The sequence below is a fragment of the Perissodus microlepis genome, chromosome 11 (assembly GCF_051167445.1).
Source record: "Perissodus microlepis isolate ML-2025 ecotype Zambia chromosome 11, ASM5116744v1, whole genome shotgun sequence".
NCBI lineage: Eukaryota > Metazoa > Chordata > Actinopteri > Cichliformes > Cichlidae > Perissodus > Perissodus microlepis.
In genome coordinates, this window is record NC_140471.1 from 11,481,388 (window position 1) to 11,500,702 (window position 19,315).

Sequence of the window (19,315 nt, forward strand, 5' to 3'; positions counted from 1 at the left end):
GACCCAGATCAAAGGTAGGAATGTGGTTTTCACTAGCAAAGACATGGATATGTAAACTCCCTCCACTATGGGGTCAGGGGGCACACCACATTCCAAAGGAGGCCCTTTTTTGAAAGTGACAACAGTGACAGCAGAAATAGACAGTTTATGGACGATGGTTTTATCAGCCATTGTCACAAAATCCAGCAAATCAAACACTTGAAGAAGGAATTGGAGGGGGATTTTTTGTTATTCTTCTTAAAGAGATAGAAACATGCATATAATGAACTGTCGAATCAATGTAGAATGTGGTGTCAAAGACTGAGATCAAGTGTAAATGATTCAGGTGCTTTCATTGTTTCACACATTTTTACGGCCATGGGTCTCTATCAGTGTTTGATGTTTCTAAAAACAGACATTTTCAGGTTCACTGAAGTAGCTACTACATCAGCCATGACAGCTTGAGCTTACATCTAAGGACCTTTGAACATAAACATCAACACAGTGCTTTATTTCTGCTATGGACGGTCATCTGTTCACCTAGTAACTGATGATGTGGGACACATGCTAACGAAAGTGATGACCTGACTGTCTGTTCCTTGGAGAGGAGTGCATATTATTTACATGTGTATATTTATAATTTCAGGGAAGATGATTATTATTACTGTTATTTCTTATTATTAGTAGTAGTAGTAGTATCATCATTACTAGCACTTGTAGCAATAATAATAGACTTGTCAAGCACCAAAACAAAACAAAAGATCCTCAAAATTCCTTTTTTCATGGCCATGTATTCATGGATGTATTAGTTCTTCTCTCTGAGTAAACCATAACTCGAATGGCCATTAGTATGATACATCTTTTTAGCTTGTCTGCACTTTCAACATATTAAGCTAATACTAATGGAACAAAGCAGGCCTTCATAGTGGAAGGTAAAGGGTTTCCGCAACCGCACACGATGTTCTATTCACCATGAGTGAAATCTGTTGTGGATGGGAGTCATGGCAAGAGAGTTCAAAGATACAAGTGTTATTATACAGGTGGAGAGTAATTTCTTTGTTAAGTTACGCTACTGTGCCACCTGGCAAAACGTTTTTACCTACACAGCGCATCTTAGTAATAGTGAGATGATATTTCAGCGTTGAGCTTTTGCAAATTTCACAGGACTTTGTGGGGAAAAAAACTTCAGTGACTTCTGAACAGCACACATGCACGCGTCTGTGTATTCCTGGGTGGTCTGAACTTTCCACAGTTTGGTTATCATCGGGGGTGGGAGTATCGGGCTTTGGTTTGGTGACTGGTAGTGAATTGGAATTTGCTGGCACTTTGTGCCAACAAGGGAACTTCTAATCCATATCATCTAATTCACACAATGTGGGTTTGACTAGCACTTTGGTGTTACTTTTGTTTGAATTTATGGTGCAAAAGCACTTTAATTGAAAGCATGTGACTAACAGGTCTGCATGCAATGATCCATTTAACATTTTAAATGTAACTGACTCATCAAACTCAGAAGTAGTATCGGTAAACTAACATCTGCAAGATCCGAGCAGCTACACTTACTCCAACTAATAAAAAAGGCCAAGTATTTGCTTTTGGAATCTTTCAAACTAATTTTGTGTCTCAAAAAAGAGCATCATTCTAAACATTATCCTGACTAAGCTATTTCATCTAATTCAGTTAAAAACTTCAGTTTGGTTTACTTACACTGGTACCTGGAAACTCCTGAGGTTTAATGAATGGTGCTATGGTAGCAACTAAATAAGCTGACACAGGCTGTATCTCGGTAGGAGCAAGATATTTAGCACTCTGTAAAAATGAAGAGTGAAGTAGTCGTGTCTGTCAAGACAGTAAGAATACTTATCTGAAAGTCTATGTTATACCCATTAAAATAGAAACGCTGGACCTCTTCATTGCATGATCTACAACATAAAAACAGCTATATTGGCAGGTTTTGTGAATTCTGCTCCACTCTGTAAGCATTTCACACACATGAAGTTTGAGCTAAATGAAGACATTTGTTCTTTTTCTCATCTTCTTGCCAGCAGGTCAAGTTCCACACCACTCTGGACACTGGCGAGGTTGTGTGGCACAGAAACTCTTGCCCAGACATCAGTTCCCACAGGATGAAACCCCGCCACTAGTTTGCAGACATGCAAATGTTTGAGTGAGAGAGACACTTTCCTTTGGGTCTGGCACTGTAAAATGGAGCTACTGTAGTGCAGTGCAGAAGGTGAGACTCACTGTGTGCTCCTGAAACAGGCATCGCATTTATTTAGCATTTTATGCAAGAATTGAGCAATTCAGAGAATAATAGCTTTCAATGGAAATGGCTAAGGCTAGTATATTACTCCTTTTGTACACATGCATAGCATCACCTCTGATAGAGCCCTGCAAACAGGCTTGTTTTCATCTGCCATTGCTGATAGTAAGTGTAGAAATCTTTTTTTCATCCCAGCATGAAAGCAGTTTCATAGAGCAGGGCTGCTTACACAACACAGAGGTGATGAACCTTAGCAGGCTCTCACCCCTGCAGAGTGTCATAAGACTGGCTACTTTGTTTTTATGTTTCACCCTTCCAGAGATGCTCTTTCTGCCCCACTGATCACATACAGCATACTACCAATAATTAGTGCAATTCATTGGCCCTTCATTTTTATCTTGGACTCTTAATACCAGTGAGAGAAACAGGAGGATGTAGGTGACCGACATGAAGTTTCCCTTTTTTTTTTTTTTTTTTGAAAATATGAACTGTACAGTTAAAAAGAAATAGTTCAAATTTATCAGCAAGAGGTAATATGGCTCGAGAAGTACCTTTTAAAAAGAGTTGAGGTCTTTAAAAAAGGTCTGTGCATGCTGTAAGTTGCTGCTGTGCACCTCAGATGTTTATCTCGTTTATGCCCAGCAGTTGTCTTCATTACTTACATACTAGAGTGGGAAACTGTGACTCCAACCATTAACTCTGCTAGTGGTGTAATTAAAGTGCTCAGAGCATAACCATTATTTTAATAGGACACTTGTTGCAGATGAAAATGTGCAGCTGATTGGATTAATAACCTACGCTACTCCTTGATAGCAATAGATCAACATGATGATTGCTACTATAAATCTGATTAATCAAGAACATGTCAGCTCCGTCCAGGATCATGATCCGGCGTGAACTGTAGCTGCTCACATGATCAAACATGGTCAGAGCAGGACCTCCCATGCTGCAAAACTTCTAGATGTAAAGCAATGACAGCACAATAACTACACTAATCAGTGGTTATTATGAAGACTAATTCCTGAGTCACTCAGCCATGTCCCATACATTATCTAGTTCAGTGGAAGCTTTTGAAGAGGGTAAGAGGTTGGAAAAGTACATTAACATATCCCAAGTGCAACTTTCCACCGGAGTGCTGCTGAGTCTAATAGTGCTGCACGGCACTTTAAATGAATGCTGCTGTTGCAAACATAAAATATGGAGAAATGTGCATGGACTGTTTTTAGTCTGTTTTTTATAGTGAGTAAGACTGTTGTAAAGAAGTATGGCAAAACATGTTGATTTCCTAAAATAGTGCAGAGGACGGCACACACTGTATACTGCCGCTGATGTGAAAACAGATATTTTATCATGGTATGATTTTTAAACGGTTAACAACTGTAACTGATCAGGATTATGAAGAGCTCAGGCCGGAGTGATTATAAGTAGTTAAATTCAAGAGAAAGCATATGGGGCTATCATTGCAGCTGAATGTTGGAATCTAATGTGTTGATAAATTACATTGCACAGCATTATTTAAAGAACTTGTAAGATTCAGTATGACTGAAACAACTGTAAGACAAAACTGTGGCATGAAAATGTACCTCACATGTCTGCACAACGTAGCCAAACTGGCATTTCGTCGTAATTGAACTGCTCAAAAAAATTAGGGGAACATTTTTCAATCAGAGTACAGCATCTAGTTAGTTAAACTTCTCAGATATTATCTGGTCAGTTAAGTAGCAGAGGGGGGTGCAATCAACTTCAGCTGCTTTGGGGTTCATGTAATTAACAACAGGAGCACTAGAGGGGCAACAATGAGAAACAGGAATGGTTTTACAGGTGGAGGCCACTGACATTTTTTCCCCAACCTCATCTTTTCTGACTGTTTTTTCACTAGTTTTGCATTTGGCTAGGGTGAGTGTTACTACTAGCACATACCTGGACTCTCGAGAGGTTACAAAGGTACTCCAACTCTTCCAAGACAGTACATCAATACGTGCCATTGCCGGAAGGTTTGCTGTGTTTGCTCTCTCTTAAGCATGGAGGAGAATCAGAGAGGTGGCAGTTACTCTAGGAGAGCTAGACAGGGCCATAGAAGTTCCTTAATCCATCAGCAGTACCAGCATCTGGTCCTTTGTGCAAGCAGGAACAGGAAAAACACTGCCAGAACTACAAAATAACCTCCAGCAGGCCACTGGTGTGAGTGTCTCTGACCAAGCAATCAGAAAGAGACTTCATGAGGGTGGCTTGAGGAGTCGGAATCCTCTAGTGAGCCAAGTGCTCACTGCCCGGCACCGTGGAGCCCGGGTGGCATTTGCCAGAATTGGCAGGCCCACCATGGGCACCCTGTGTTTTTCACAGATGATGGTACGTTCACCCCGAGTGACAGACAGGAAAGGGTCTGGAGAAGCTGTGGAGAACGTTATGTTGCCTGTAACATCATTCACTGATCTACCACCAACATTGGCGAATCAGTGATGGTCTGAAGAGGCATATCCATAGAGGGACACCAGACCTCTAGGGGCTAGTCAGCATTTAGACAACCTTTTGCACTCACATTTACACTTATGTGTAATTTAGAATCACCAATTTACCTTAGCCCTCTAACTGCATGTCTTTGGGAGGAAGCTAGAGTACCCAGAAAGAACCCATGCAAGCACAGGAAGAACACGCAGAAAGGCCCCAGCCTGATGGTGGAGTCAAACTCAGGACTGTGCTGCCGAGCTGTTAGTCCAGAACAAAAAAAGTAGCAAACCTATGATTACCAGGCTCGATACAGAATTTTCTTTGTATTTTTGCCCTTGATGGGTTAAACCACAACAAACAGCAATAGCATACATGTGGTGTGTGTATGCTTTTATGACCCCAGTGATTTTCCTGTCATTTGAAGTCTTGTGTGATCTTGTTTTGTGAGTCGAGGCAACTAACCACTTATGCTAGATTGTATCACGTCATCTCAACAACAATAAATTAAGTTGTTGAATTTCTAGGTGAAATCTGATGTGTTTTGTAGTGTTGCTTTATGTTTTTAAGCAGTGTATATTATTCTCACTTCTTACAAAAGGTGTAGTTTTAAAAAAAGAACAATTTTTACTTTTAAAATATACAAAAAGAAGATCAGTGAGGTTCAGCAGTGAATCCAAAGCCAAAAACAGGCTGTAGTATCCATCTGCAAATATTTAGGGGAAACAGTGTTTCACACTGAGGTGATGCATCCAAGGTGTTTGGATTGTACTAGACAAGGTCAGGACAATAGCAGTAAAGACATCGGTATAACTTCAAGGAACTTTTTCAAGATGGCTGCTAGGGTGCAGACACACAGCTTGGCAGGTCCTGTGCTTTTGCCAAAAAACCCACCTAAAAAAACATCTAAAAACCCCTGGATCTTGACATCAACTTGTCTTTTTGTTTTTATACATTTTTATATTCTGTGGAGTTCGACATGTCCAAGAAAGCTGGATAATTATACCACTTTCCCAGCCAAATGGAGTCAACATCTTTTGTTCACAAGATTCTTGGATTTTGGTCATGCTAGACCACCCCCAGGTGATATAGAACTAAATCCTGGACCTAATTTAAACATCAGTGATTTGGACTGGCTAGAACTAATTAGCCTAGTTAGCCTATGGGCACAGCTATCTCTGCATTGCTTTCCACCTCAACTAACTGTGCTACAACCACCGTCCCAGTTAGTAAGGCTACATCTTCAGCTAATAGTGTTTACGCCCCTGTTGTCCGGGCCTCCACTTCTGCTGTTTGGGTTACCACCTCAGTTGCCTGGGTTTCTGCCTCAGCTGCCTGGGCCTCCATTTCAGCTGCCTGGGCCTCCATTTCAGCTACCTGGGCCTCCATTTCAGCTACCTGGGCCTCCATTTCAGCTGCCTGGGCCTCCGCCTCAGTTGCCTGGGTTTCTGCCTCAGCTGCCTGGGCCTCCATTTCAGCTGCCTGGGCTTCCACCTCAGCTGCCTGGGCCTCCACCTCAGCTGCCTGGGTTTCAATCTTGGCTGCCTGGGCCTTCATTTCAGCTAGCTGGGCTTCCACCTCAACTGCTCAGTCCTCCACCTCGGCTGCCTGGGTCTCCACCTCTGCTGCCTGGTTTTCAATCTTGGCTACCTGGGCCTACACCTCAGCTGCCTGGGCTTCCACCCCAGCTGCTCGGACCTCCACCTCGGCTGCCTGGGCCTCCACCTCGGCGGCCTTGGCCACCAACGCGGCTGCCTGGGCCCCCACCTCGGCTGCCTGGGCCTCCACCTGCTGTACCCAAACTACAGTCTCCGGACAACAGATGGAAATTAGCCCTTGGCTATAATCTGGCCACCGTGGATCCAGCTGATATCCCCGAGGTGATGGAGGTGATGAGATGGATCCAGGAGAGGGATTTGTGCTGTCAGGGGGCCTGCATGGTGGCACTGTGGTCGCCAGTTACCCTTTTGATGACTCAGCCTCCCACGAGCAAGAAGGTCACGACAGCCCGTCGGCGGACGATGGTCTGCTTCGCCACCTGGCCCTGGTACATTCCCAGAACCACCCTGTAATGAAGGCCGCTTTTTGTCTACATGAGGTGCAGGAACAGTCTGTGGAGCAAGAGACACCATACTTCTTACTCCTCTCAAAGGGAACAAGGTGGGATTTTACATCTTTTAGAAGTTTCTCAAATGTGATCATCAGCAGAGATCTCATTTCAACTGATTTAACTGATTTATTCATTCCATATTACTGGTTTATTTCCCAATCCTCTCACCCCCCAAAGAGATCGGGCACTAAGAGAAATCAGTCTGTAATCCTACAGAAAAAATTTGTGAAAAGAAAATGTTTTATTGTTCTTCTGCTTCTTTTATCTGGAAATGTGCAACCTAATCCCGGTCCAGATTGCAAATGAAAATTTGGATGAAAGAGTTAGATACTGATATTCTTATATTATCAGAAACCTGGCTTACTAAATCAATTACTGACAAAGACATTGCAATAACGGGCTATAATCTTTTCCGTTGCGACCGCCCTAGAAAGGGTGGCGGTGTTGCAATTTATGTAAAAAGCAAATTCCATGTTACTGTCGATTCATCGGTATCTGTTTGTAAACAGTTTGAACTTCTTGCCCTCAAGCTCCAACTTTTCAAGGGCTATTTTATTACCATTGTGGGCTGTTATAGACCCCCCTCAGCTAGTAGTGAGGCTTTAGTTTCACTTAGTGAAAAACTATCTACTTTAGATTTTAATGAAATTGTGCTGGCCGGAGATTTCAACTGGGACTGGTTGTCCTCTGCCTCAGACAGTTTTAAATCCATGTGTGATTCATATAATCTCACACAACTAATTTACAGCACAACTCGTCCAAATCTTAAATGCCCAGAAAAGTCATCACTTATTGATTTATTTTTAACTAATATGCCGTATAAATATTCTCACACTGGGGTTTTCGCAAATGATATCAGTGACCACTCTGTGGTAGCTGTAGTCAGACAATCGAAGCTCCCAAAATCAAGGCCACAGATAGCTTTTAAACGAGATTTTAAGCATTTCTGTGAGCAAGCTTTCTTTCATGATTTATGGGACTATAACTGGAGTAGAATCTACCTGATAACTGATCTTGAGCTGGCATGGAATTATTTTTATGATACTTTTATCAAAATTATAAATAAACATGCCCCTATCCGCAAATTTAGAGTAAAATGCAGAAACAACCCTTGGTTTTCTCCTCAGCTCTCCAGTCTACTCAAAAAAAGGGATGCTGCCTGGGCTAAGGCCAGAAAAACTAAATCCGAAGCGGATTGGCTGATTTTTAGACAGCTCAGAAACCGTTCAACTTCCTCAATTAAAAAGGCCAAATCAGAATTCTATCTTTCAAATACTACTAAACATTTGAACGATCCTAAAAAATTCTGGAAAATAATAAAATCTTCTTATGGGGACATAACTACAAATGAGATGCCAACTTTTGTTGTAAAAGACTCCTGCACTTTAACAGAGAAATGCGACATTCTAAACTGCTTTAATGAGCATTTTGTTTCTTCAGGATCTCTATTTGAATCTTTATATCCAGATTTAAAACAGCTTAATCAACAAGAGGCTCTCTCTGCAACCGCTCAAACTGAATCTGTGGTCCAACCCTTTTGTTTTTCTCCGCTAAATGTTTTTGAGGTCCACAGGGCTTTAAATCTGTTGGATCTAAATAAATCTGCAGGACCAGATCAACTTGATCCCTATTTTCTTAAGTTGGCTGCAGATTTTATAGCAGAACCAATAACTTACATTTTTAATCTTAGCCTCTCGAACAGTGAGATCACTGTAATATGGAAATCTGCCTATGTTCTCCCTTTGCTGAAAGGAGGTGATCCTTCAGATGTTAATAATTACAGGCCCATATCTAAATTGTGTGTTCTAGCAAAAGTTCTAGAAAAGTTCATTAGTGAACAACTGAAAGACTTTTTGGACAAAAATTCAGTTCTTTCCCAACATCAGTCAGGATTCAGAAAACAACACAGCACAATAACTGCTGCTATTAAAGTGGTTAATGACATTGTTGATTCGATGGACTGCAAAAAATACTGTGCTGCTCTTTTTCTTGACTTGTCAAAGGCTTTTGATACAGTTGACCATGCTATTTTATTAAATAGACTAAACAATATTGGTCTATCTGTAAATGCTGTAAGTTGGTTTTCAAATTACTTGTCAGCAAGAAAACAGTGTGTCCATGCTGCTGGGTCTTCTTCCTCTTTTCTCCCAGTATCCAAAGGAGTTCCGCAGGGCTCCATATTAGGGCCATTGCTATTTTCTCTTTACATAAACAACCTTTGTGATAATTTGTCAAATGCAGCATTTCATCTTTATGCAGATGATACAATTATTTATTGTTCATCCCCTTCAATAGCACAAACCCTGCAATTTCTGCAGTCTGCCTTTGATGTCGTTCAGTCCCATTTAACTCAACTTAAGTTGGTGTTAAATCCAGAGAAATCCAAGCTCATGTTATTCTCAAATGGCAAAGAGTTGTTAGCTACATCTCCTAAGATTAAAACAATTCAAGGATCTGAAATTGAAATGGTCACATCTTACAAGTATCTAGGGATCATTATAGATCAGAATTTGTCATTTAAGACTCACATTCAAAGGCTTGTGTCGAAGTTAAAACTAAAACTAGGTTACTTTTTTAGAAACCAATCCTGTTTCTCCCTCCAAGTGAGAAAACATTTGATTCGTGCAACCTTTTTACCTTTATTGGATTATGGTGACCTGCTTTTTATGAATACACCTGCCCACTGCCTAAAGAGGTTGGATACTGTGTACCGTTGTGCTTTACGTTTTATTACTGGCTATGGAAATCATGTACATCATTGTTCTTTGTATGCTGCTGCTAAATGTCCATCTTTGCATATTCGCAGACTCTCCCATTGGTTGATCTTTATCTATAAATCTCTCCTTGGGCTGGTTCCATCTTATTTATGTGTTTATATGTGTAAAAACCACAACCAATACAACCTTCGTTCGAACAAAATCATACAATTGATTGTTCCAAAAATCAGAACAGAATTGGGGAAAAGGGCTTTTAAATACGCTGCCCCTGCTTCCTGGAATAATCTGCAGAAGGAACTGAAATTATCAGAATTGGTTACCTTGGGAGAGTTTAAGTCTGTCTTAAAGGAACGAGAGAACAGCTCTTTTACTCAGTGTGATTGTTTTTAATGTACTCTTAATTTGATCTGTTATTGTATATTTTACACATGTTTGTATGGGATATTGTATTTGTTTTAAATGTTATATACCTATGTGGTATGTGACTTTTGTTGCCATGATGCCAGGTCTCTCTTGGAAATGAGATTTTTAATCTCAATGAGATTTTTTACCTGGATAAATAAAGGATTAATAATATTCTTCGACAGCGGTGCAGAGTTTTTGCAAATTCTGACTAACCCTTCAATCATTTACACTGCCTGGCAACCACCGTCTCCCATTGCTCCGCTCCACCTTCATCTCCGTTTCCCACCTCCCTTTACTCTTGCTTCGTGTCAGTTCCCATCAGCCTACCCCTCTGTGATGCGCTGAGAGGAATTCTACAGCTGCTGTCAGCTTATTGTGCACGCAAACACACAAAGACCCAAACACATAAGTACATCCATACATGCGTGAACAGACTCACACTAACGTACAAAGACACATATGCACATAAATCACACGAGAGCATGCACACAAAATCACATATGCTTACCACAAGCGTATTCTGCTCTCACCAGACACGCACGCAGACCTTGATGACAGCTAATTATAGGCAGCTGCTATCTGCTTTAGCTGTTGAAATGATCGATCCTTAGGAGCAGAGTAGGTGTTTAGTTATTTTGGGGTGTTTTTGGTTTACTTGTGATGATGTGCTAATCCTACCTGGCATGATTGTCTGCCAGTGATATTTTTTCCAAGTAGGAAGTAGACAAACAAATGAGAGGAACTGCCGGCTGATGCTCAGTGGTATCAGACATCTTCTGGAAATTCTACTCATTCTGTGTTGCTGAAGCAGTAAAGATGCTCTTTGGGATTGTTAAAAATTAATTTTCGTACATATTTTAAGCAGTTAATGTCTTCTTTTCGGGCTCTTTCGGTGTCCCTTGTTCACATATAACCTTCAAAGAAGTCAAAAACAAGCTGTGCATCTGGAATGCGGCTGTTGTTTAATCAGCATCTTTCTGCAATTTGACTTTCTTCTGTATTCAGCCTCACCAAGTTCAGAAAACTTTGGAGAAAGTTTGTCCATCTTGCAATTCAAATATTTTTCCTCTTTGTATCTAGATGCACTTACACAGGTAAACAAGTGTGACTAGACCTCAGATACTAAAATTACGTGTCACGACGTAAGCACGACATAAAAAAATAAAAAAATGTTGCCTTTGGTCTCACTGAACAACTTTGATCACAATTTAGATCATCTGTCGAAGGTCAAGGTATTCCAAATGGCCGGGTTTTTGCTACAGGCAAACTTTAGATTTCCTCTAATTTTCTCTTTTGGACAGCAAAGACTTTTTCCTGGCAAACTTCCCACACGGGTCAAATTTTTAAAATCTTTTTCTAACTGTACATGCATGCACTTTGATGCTAACACTTGTAAGATTCTTAAAACTCCTGTAATGAAATTTGGGGTGGGGGAGTCTGGAGACTTCTTGTGGGTTCTAAGCCACCTACTGCTAGCCTGAAGCTTTAATCACTGGCATTTAATCTGGATTAAAAATGTTAATTTCCAACAATAACCATGATTGATGTTCTTATTTTTCACTGCACTGTATATTTTAGACTATGTGCTGGAGTGAGTTCCCTTTATGTGTCAGTTCTCTGCCTTTGTACATCCACAGATGTTATTGAAGACAGACAGTAGGGCTTTAAGCCAAGCTGATTGAGACAGGAAGACAGAAGAACAAGCACTCAGACGTGCAGGCAGACTGAGAGGCCTACAGGAGCTCACAGGTTCGGGGGTCAAAACACTCACAGCACTTGGTGTATGTACAGGAGCTTTCTTTTTTCAGCTCCTTCAAACAATACAGACAACAAACAATTATTTCTCAGTCTGCCAGTTTGATCTGCCCACCCGCGCATCCCACAGTGAAGCATCCTGCCGTACATCCCAACAAAAGGCTGTCAAACGCCAAAGGTGTGCCAACTTTCCAATCAGCTGTGAAGATCTGCACTTGCTGAACAAATATGAATCATTTGCTCACACAGATGTATAAGAGCAGCACATTTTCCATACATTCACGTGATGCCAGACACACAGATGCAGAGTGAGTATTGGATTGCTGCGAGTGCACACATGTGTCTGAGCAAGGGGTCTGTGTAATAATGTAGAAGGGGGAGGAGGAGGACGAGGAGGGGTGCTTGCAGTGTCAGCTGCTGTTGTAAAGCACAGATTTCCTGAACCTCCAAACATATGGTAAGAATTGTATTCATGACGGCATTTTATCACTGATTAAACCCAGGATTGGCAAACAGAGGCAGAAATCTGGAAGTGGGTACTGTATATGTATCGGTTTTATAGGCTTAGAACATATTACTCTCAGAATGAAAATGTTCTTGCATTTGCTTATCCTGCTTCCTATCTGTAGGGACTATGGTTCAGGAGAAAGTTAGTTGTTGGTCACTGATTTCTAACTCACTGATTAACGTTCTGACGTTCAGAACAAATTAATCTGTCATACATGACAGCTATCACTAATGCAACATGACACAGGCCATCTGGAAGATTCATCAAACACTTTGCATTCCAGAGGGAAACAAATCCACAAGACCTGGTGTCAGAGAGAGCTGAGTTCACTATTGGGTTAGCTTCTGTTCTTCTCTTCCTACCAATTTACCAAAGTAAACTTTCTATCTAGTGTGCTCTGCACCTGAACATCAAATCTATATGAGCTTTTAGATGCCAGTGTTTCTGTTACGAAGACCCATGCTATATGTAGTTAAATGCTTCTAAATATAAAGTCATCAAAATATGCCACCGTCTGATCTTTCTGCTTTGTAGAAATTAGAAACCATATGCAAAAATACATTTCATCCTCTGTGGACTCTATAAACCCTCTGGCTTGAAGATCACCTTTAATGACTTTCACTCTCATTCAGATGTTTTTTGACTTGGTGCCAAAAAGATCACTCTGTAAACACCACACATTTATTTCCCCTGCCGTACAGCAGAGATCTCATCTGGTTTTTCTTTTAGGATGATAAAATACTTCGGAATATGAAACAAGTGCTCCCGATGCTTTGGCTCCCACACTCCTGAGCACTTCTATGAATGACTGCAGGGAGTTCAGAAATGTTGGCACGCTGCCTATCAGTGCAGCTGTGGAATATTGGAGAGATGGGAGAACGGCAAGCGGATTAAACGGGGTCAGTGGTTAAATTTCAGACTGTAAACCATCACAAATTACTGATTACCTGCTCCAGGGTGTAATCTCTGAATCGCGTTTGGACCACTAGATCCACATGACTGGATTCATATATTCGAACCTGACCTGATGGGGGACATAAAGAAAACCATTTTTTGTGTGTTTGTTAAATATCATAGCGACCATGTAAGCTGAGAAGTAGAACATCTCTCAAAGCAGGTGCCAAATGTGATTGGCTACAGGCTGTAGCCTGCTTAGGGTAAGCCCCCCTACACCAGAAAACACTCACACAGAGTATTGTGCGCAGAGCTCCCTCGTCGGGCTCCCAAGAGAAACATATTCGGACTCTGTGCGATTTTTACAGGAGTCTGCCATTGCCAAGATGAGATGCGGCTTATTTAAGACAATCACATGATTTCGTTGGGAGTCAAAAGGATCCGTGGTGGTCACTGGGTAGAGAGAGAGGGGGAGAGAGGGGCCGAGTGAGCGTAGCTATGAGGGAGGGAGAGGGAGAGAGGGGGGGGGGGGATTGTAGGGCTGTCTGAGTGGAAAGAAAGAAAATGACTTGCCGGGAGAGAGGACTGGAGTTCAAGCAGTTTACCGCGATTGGAACTCCGCATGGAAATGAATGGAGACCAAAGTGGTTAAACTGAAGCCTGCATGCGAATCTCTTTGATGCTTCATTCATCTAAAGCAGAAGTGCTGCCTCTGCTGCTGCTGTTGAACTGTTTTATTTAAGATATCGATACTGCTGGGAGGTGTGTTAAAAGTGATCCACGGACATGAATTTCTTGCGTTTGTCTTGCGCAGCGTGCAGAAACTGGAGACCGTCGTTTTTCCACCTGCTGTGGTTTCTCACCCTGGGCAACGTAAGTCTGCGTGCATGCTGCTCATAAAGTTTTCAGGAACTCAAATAAGCAAGTGCTTTCTGCATCATTACTCAAACAAGTTCATTTGCACTTCTTCTTCTCGCGCAGAGCGTTCTTATGAATGCTGGTGCTGGCAGTGCCGAATGTGATCAAGGCGCATCTATTCTGCTACGGTCTCTCAATTTACCTCAAAACACAGGTAGGCTTTAAACAAGAAAAACAGAGGGGGAAAGTGTTGATGTTTTTTGCCACTGTAATGATGTTTTTGTGGGTTGCTGGTCTGTTTTATGCTTTTCAGTTGAATTAAGACAATAAATACTTCTCGCTCGTTCTCCCATAAAGCGGTCAGCAGCATCAAACGGCGCTCACCTGCGTTGTGCGTTACCGCCATTCACCGCTGGGGGGCAACCTGTACCCTGACTCGGAGTCACTAGTTGGTGCATGCTGCAGAGGATCTCGAACTGTGGTCTACAGCAAAATAAGGAATTCTTTCATTCTGTAAAAGTCGTTTCACTTATTTCACGTTACATGAAAGGAATTGTTTGTTTCAAGTCAAGACACGTGTCAAGAACAAGAAGGGGGGGTGACAAAAAAAAAACACACACACGATAAAAATGGCTCCCAGAGCAATCTAGCTGGGACAGTGACCAAACTCTTCCTTGAGGATGCAGTGATGCCTGCTTTGTCAATTATTAGTGCCGGCAGTTAAGAGCGAGGCTTTTATCTGTTCTTGTTTTTGTAGATCTAACCCCATGTGGTGTGATGACTCAGCAACTTCTTTGCAGTTCTCTACCAGATCTTTTGTTGTTGTTGTTGTTACCATGAAAGTGCATAAATATGTCTGCATAAATGAACTCTCTGTGAGCACATGTGCGGATGATCTGAAACAGAAAGGAATGGGAAAGCCCTCGCTTGTGTTTTGAGTTAGTGTCATAGGCGGCGCTTCAACAATTACTTCTCCTTGTTAATGTGTCAACATTCATATGTTAGAACGAGTTCATATGCAGAATTCATATTTTCATTCCTTTATCATCTTTAAGCCAAGGTGCCCACTGGCTGAAGACTTCATCAGTGCTAATGGCACTCAGGAGCCACTAAACCAACAAACCAACAACTGCAGGATCTTGTCTCAGCCTTGTCTGTCTCTCTCTTTCTGTGTGCATGTGTGTGTGTCTGTGCGTGTGTGTGCATGTGTACTCTGTTCTCGCGGACTCTTTGTTTGTATACTGCCAGACATGGGTCACCGCAGCTGTTTTTTGTGTGAGGGTGGGACAAGCAGTTAACTGGAAGCAAGTGTGTGTCTATGCATTCGGGGGATGTGGACAGAGAGGCAAAGACAGAGAGGACCATTTTCTGGGTTTGCTTAAGAGCTTTGCTTTCCGCATAGAAAATGCTTGAGACTTGGGGCATGTGTTTGCTCTTTGCAGTCCTGTAACTCTGAGATAGATAAGACTGGTGACATGTCAAGGCTTTGCTTCCTGCCTTGGCTGCCCATGCTAAAACTTATGCAGTCGTAGCATATCAAGGTGCTTTAAATAAATCACCCGCTGCTGAGGACAGGTCGTGCTGTGTGTAGATACACTGAATGACCAAGATGCACCAAAAAGCAGGCATTGGCACAGGCAGTGATGACACACAGTCTGCCACCCTGCATGTTTTTCCCACTGCCAGAACCTGTCTGTCTCAGTGCTATATATACTCATTGTTAGGTCTTGCTAAAGCAGGTCAGCCTGTACGGTAACTGGGACATGCCCTTATTGACTGTCCAATGTTGTTGTTATTTCTGTGCACTTTAACCTGAAAAAAGTGACACCGTATCACTTTTGCATGGCTAAACACATTTACAGTGGCCATTCCAGTACTGTGCCAAAATCAGCCATGATGCTCTTATGTCTGTTTGCTTCCAGATTACTCTTAAAGCATCAACTGTAAAATGTTTTAAGCTGTGTGACTTAAAACACGACAGCATCAGGTGTCCCTTTTAACTAAGTTCCCAGGACAGTAACAAAAGTTATGGTAAAAATGAATAAATAAATAAATAATTTAAAATGAGAGCAATCATGCACATTTAACGCAGAGCAGTGCATTGGTTAGTGCAGTCACTTCACAGAAAGCAAGTCCTCTGTTTGAATCCAGTGTATGTGGAGTTTGCATGTTCTCCTCGTGTCTGCGTAGGTTCCCGTAAGTTCAACTTCCTGCCACAATCCAAAAGTATGCATGCGGTTAATCTTAATTGTCCTTTCTTAACTGGTTATATCTGTGAATATCCATGTGAATGGTTGTCTGTCTCTGTGTGTCAGCCCTGTGACAGAGTGGTGACCTGTCCAGGATGTACCCTGTATGGATGGATGGATAGATGGCTGGCCATCATGCACCTTTTCTATATATATTTCAAGTATATGCAAGAGTGAATATGTTCATTTCTTATAAAAGATGTCCCTTAGTCTATTCTGCCATTCTTACTCCTCAGATGACCTTAAGCAATATTCACTGTCACATGATTTTTCCTCAAAATGAAACTTGGACCAAAGCAAGGAGTCAGTATAAAGTCAGCTACTTTTGATTTGACCTTTTGAGGAAAGCCCGTTAATTCTTATGATCACAGCATGATTAGACTTTTAACTGGACTGCAACACGAGGGCTATGACATTCAACCATCTCCCTTTATGACTTGCTGTTATCCGGTTTGAGCTATATAAAAGAAATAGAGTAAAGTACTTGGTCAAACATGATTCACTCTCTACTAAAAGGCCTGGAATTGTCTAGAAAGCTTCCTTTTCTCGTAATCCTCTTTTGACCCCGTCAGCAAAAGTAAATGAGGCAGGCAGAGGAGAGCTAACAAAGAAAAGCAAAAAGCTGTAGTTTTAGACCGTGTTGTAACCAAGGCAGCAGCTGACACAATGTGCAGCAATTCATAATTAATTATGTTGACACAACAAATTAGTATAGATTTACCATGAGGCTAAACATTTATTTTTTTTATCTGTAAAAATATAGTCTTCTCTCATCACAGTTTAAAACCTCTCAGCAGGCTTTCAGTTGCATAGTTCCAAGTTAAGAAATGTCTTTATATTTAATATGTCCACATTAAAAGACTAGATTTAGTTTCTTTTTGTGGCTGCCTTTTTTGTGGGTGTTGTGATTGCAATTTTCACTCAGTGTTTCATTTGTCTTTTCACATTTCCTGTCCCTTTCCTTGCCTCTTCTTCCTTCAACATCCTTTATCTCCAGAATATGAGATTGTATCTCCATATGAGGTCGACCACCAAGGCGTTTACGTCTCTCATGAAATTGCCCACCACCAGCGCAAAAGGCGGCGCAGATCCCTCGCTTCAGACGCAGACTCATCTGCCGCTGAAAGCATCAGCGAAACAGTCCACTTCCGACTCAGAGGCTTGGGGCAGGACTTCCACATGGAGCTGAGGGACGCCTCAGAAAGCCTGATTGCACCTGGCTTCACCATCCAGGTCCTGGGAAAGAATGGCACCAAGAGCCTGAGGGCCTACCATCAGGATGACCTCTGCTTTTACCAAGGGTCACTGAGGTCAAGGGTCAACTCCTCTGTGGCACTATCCACATGCATGGGGATGGTGAGTCAAAACAAAGATGGGCTGCAGGGTGGGTTCTGAAGATAAGAAAGGAAAGTCAGTAAATAATTCAGATAAAGGGTGTGTGTGCATCTGTATCAGTCAAAAAGACTTCACGGTAAATTCATCATAAGTGCATCTCAGGGACATTTTTATATTGCTTAAGTTTTGGCAGCATGTAGGTTTAGCAGTGAGCTCTCTAATTGCACTCAATGACTGAGAAAACAAAACGAGCTTGGGAGCCAAAGAAATTTGGCTCGTCCTGGGACCGCTGATACTATAAACACTGAGTGTCAGAGTTCTTGTCATGGCAAAACCGGGGACGGGGAGGCAGAAAGAGAGAGGTTATTGACCTTTTTTGGATTTCAACACAAAGTTTGGAATATAGTAACTTAACACCCCGAGACAAAAGACAGACAGTAAATTCAATTCAATAATTCTTTCATTGTGAGACGCCATACTTTTTGATGAAACATTATGACTCTCGACAGTATGCTTCTATGGCTGTCTTTCACACAGTTCTTGAGTCAGTCCATTGTCTGTCTGGTGTGCAGAGAAAATTGACTTAAATTGACTTAAAAACCCACCAAATAAGTTGGCAAAACATACACAGGAGGTTCTCGTTCCAGCGTGTCATGCATTATTAGTTGTAAGTCGGCTAATGAATAACTAATGGATGGAAAAGCTAAGCTTCATGTTCACATCATGTTTGCTACAAGCCAGGAAAATTCTAAAAATACACATGAGCCAAATATGCCATGACAATGTTTTGATGATATTTTATCTTTACGTTTAACACATGGCCATCACATGGCGTTTACTACACGGATATAAAAATATTTTTAATATTCCTTCAACAACGAGAAGCACCTTTGCATCATCTTGAAGGCCGCAACGTTTGCAGCTGTCACTGCTTAAAGAGGATTGAAATGGGTGCAAATCCAATCCAGGTGAAATTAAACTCTGAGCACTCTAAAAGCTACACAGACAGTAAGCGGATATCCACATGCAAACCTGAGCAGATTTATTGGTGTTTAAATGATCAGCTGTATTTGTGTGTTTGGTCAGAGTGAGGCGTGGGAAAGAATTACTAACTCGGTATCTGCTCTAGCAGTGTTTGGAAGCAATTTTATTTTTCTTTCTACTCGTTAATGTATAATAAGTCCATCTTTTTTTTAGGCATAAAAGTCATTATTATGCAGTTTGGGCTAAAAAGGCTGACTGAATCAATCTGAATTAAATCCTCTGGACTAGTTTACATTCTGTTTAGATTTACTGGCTAAATTCCAGTTCTCGCCTTGGTGGTCCTCCTGTGCTGCATGAACATAAAGAAGAAATTACTGTAATAAGCTCAAGTGAGGTAGTGCCACGCTAAGACCCCAAGTGTTATATTAACCCTCTTAGCAGTCTGGACTAGAGAACAAAGGACTTAATTAATACAAAAACTTACCTACACACTTATTCGTTTTGAAGTCAGCATGTTCTTTACGCTGGCTGCCAGTAGAGTTTAAAATGACCGTACGTACACACACACAGAGCACTAAATCACCAGGCTCGAGATTATTTCTTACAAAATACACTGCTGCTTGCAGTCTTCGTTCACAGGCTCAGCATGTGTTAGTTGTTTCACACATTTGACTGAAGACTAGTGGAGACAGAGCCTTTCAGCCTCTGGCACTTGTGGCACAAGGCATTGGAACGGTCTACCACTACAGCTATGTTTAGTTGACTCAAACCTTTTTTGTTCAACCAGACTTTCTGTTGAGAATTTTATTGATT

General features: G+C 41.5%; 1 protein-coding gene across 1 annotated transcript in view; it reads left to right on the forward strand.

Annotated features, from left to right (window-relative positions):
- The first annotated feature begins 13,635 nt into the window (after positions 1–13,635).
- The window catches only part of adamts16 (ADAM metallopeptidase with thrombospondin type 1 motif, 16), a 52,551-nt gene continuing 46,871 nt past the window's right edge, over positions 13,636–19,315 (forward strand). The window contains exons 1-3 of the mRNA XM_084944879.1: positions 13,636–13,949; positions 14,058–14,148; positions 17,181–17,539. Coding sequence (XP_084801005.1) covers positions 13,863–13,949; positions 14,058–14,148; positions 17,181–17,539 — 537 coding nt within the window. The 5' untranslated portion in view covers positions 13,636–13,862. The remainder of the gene's footprint in view (positions 13,950–14,057; positions 14,149–17,180; positions 17,540–19,315) is intronic.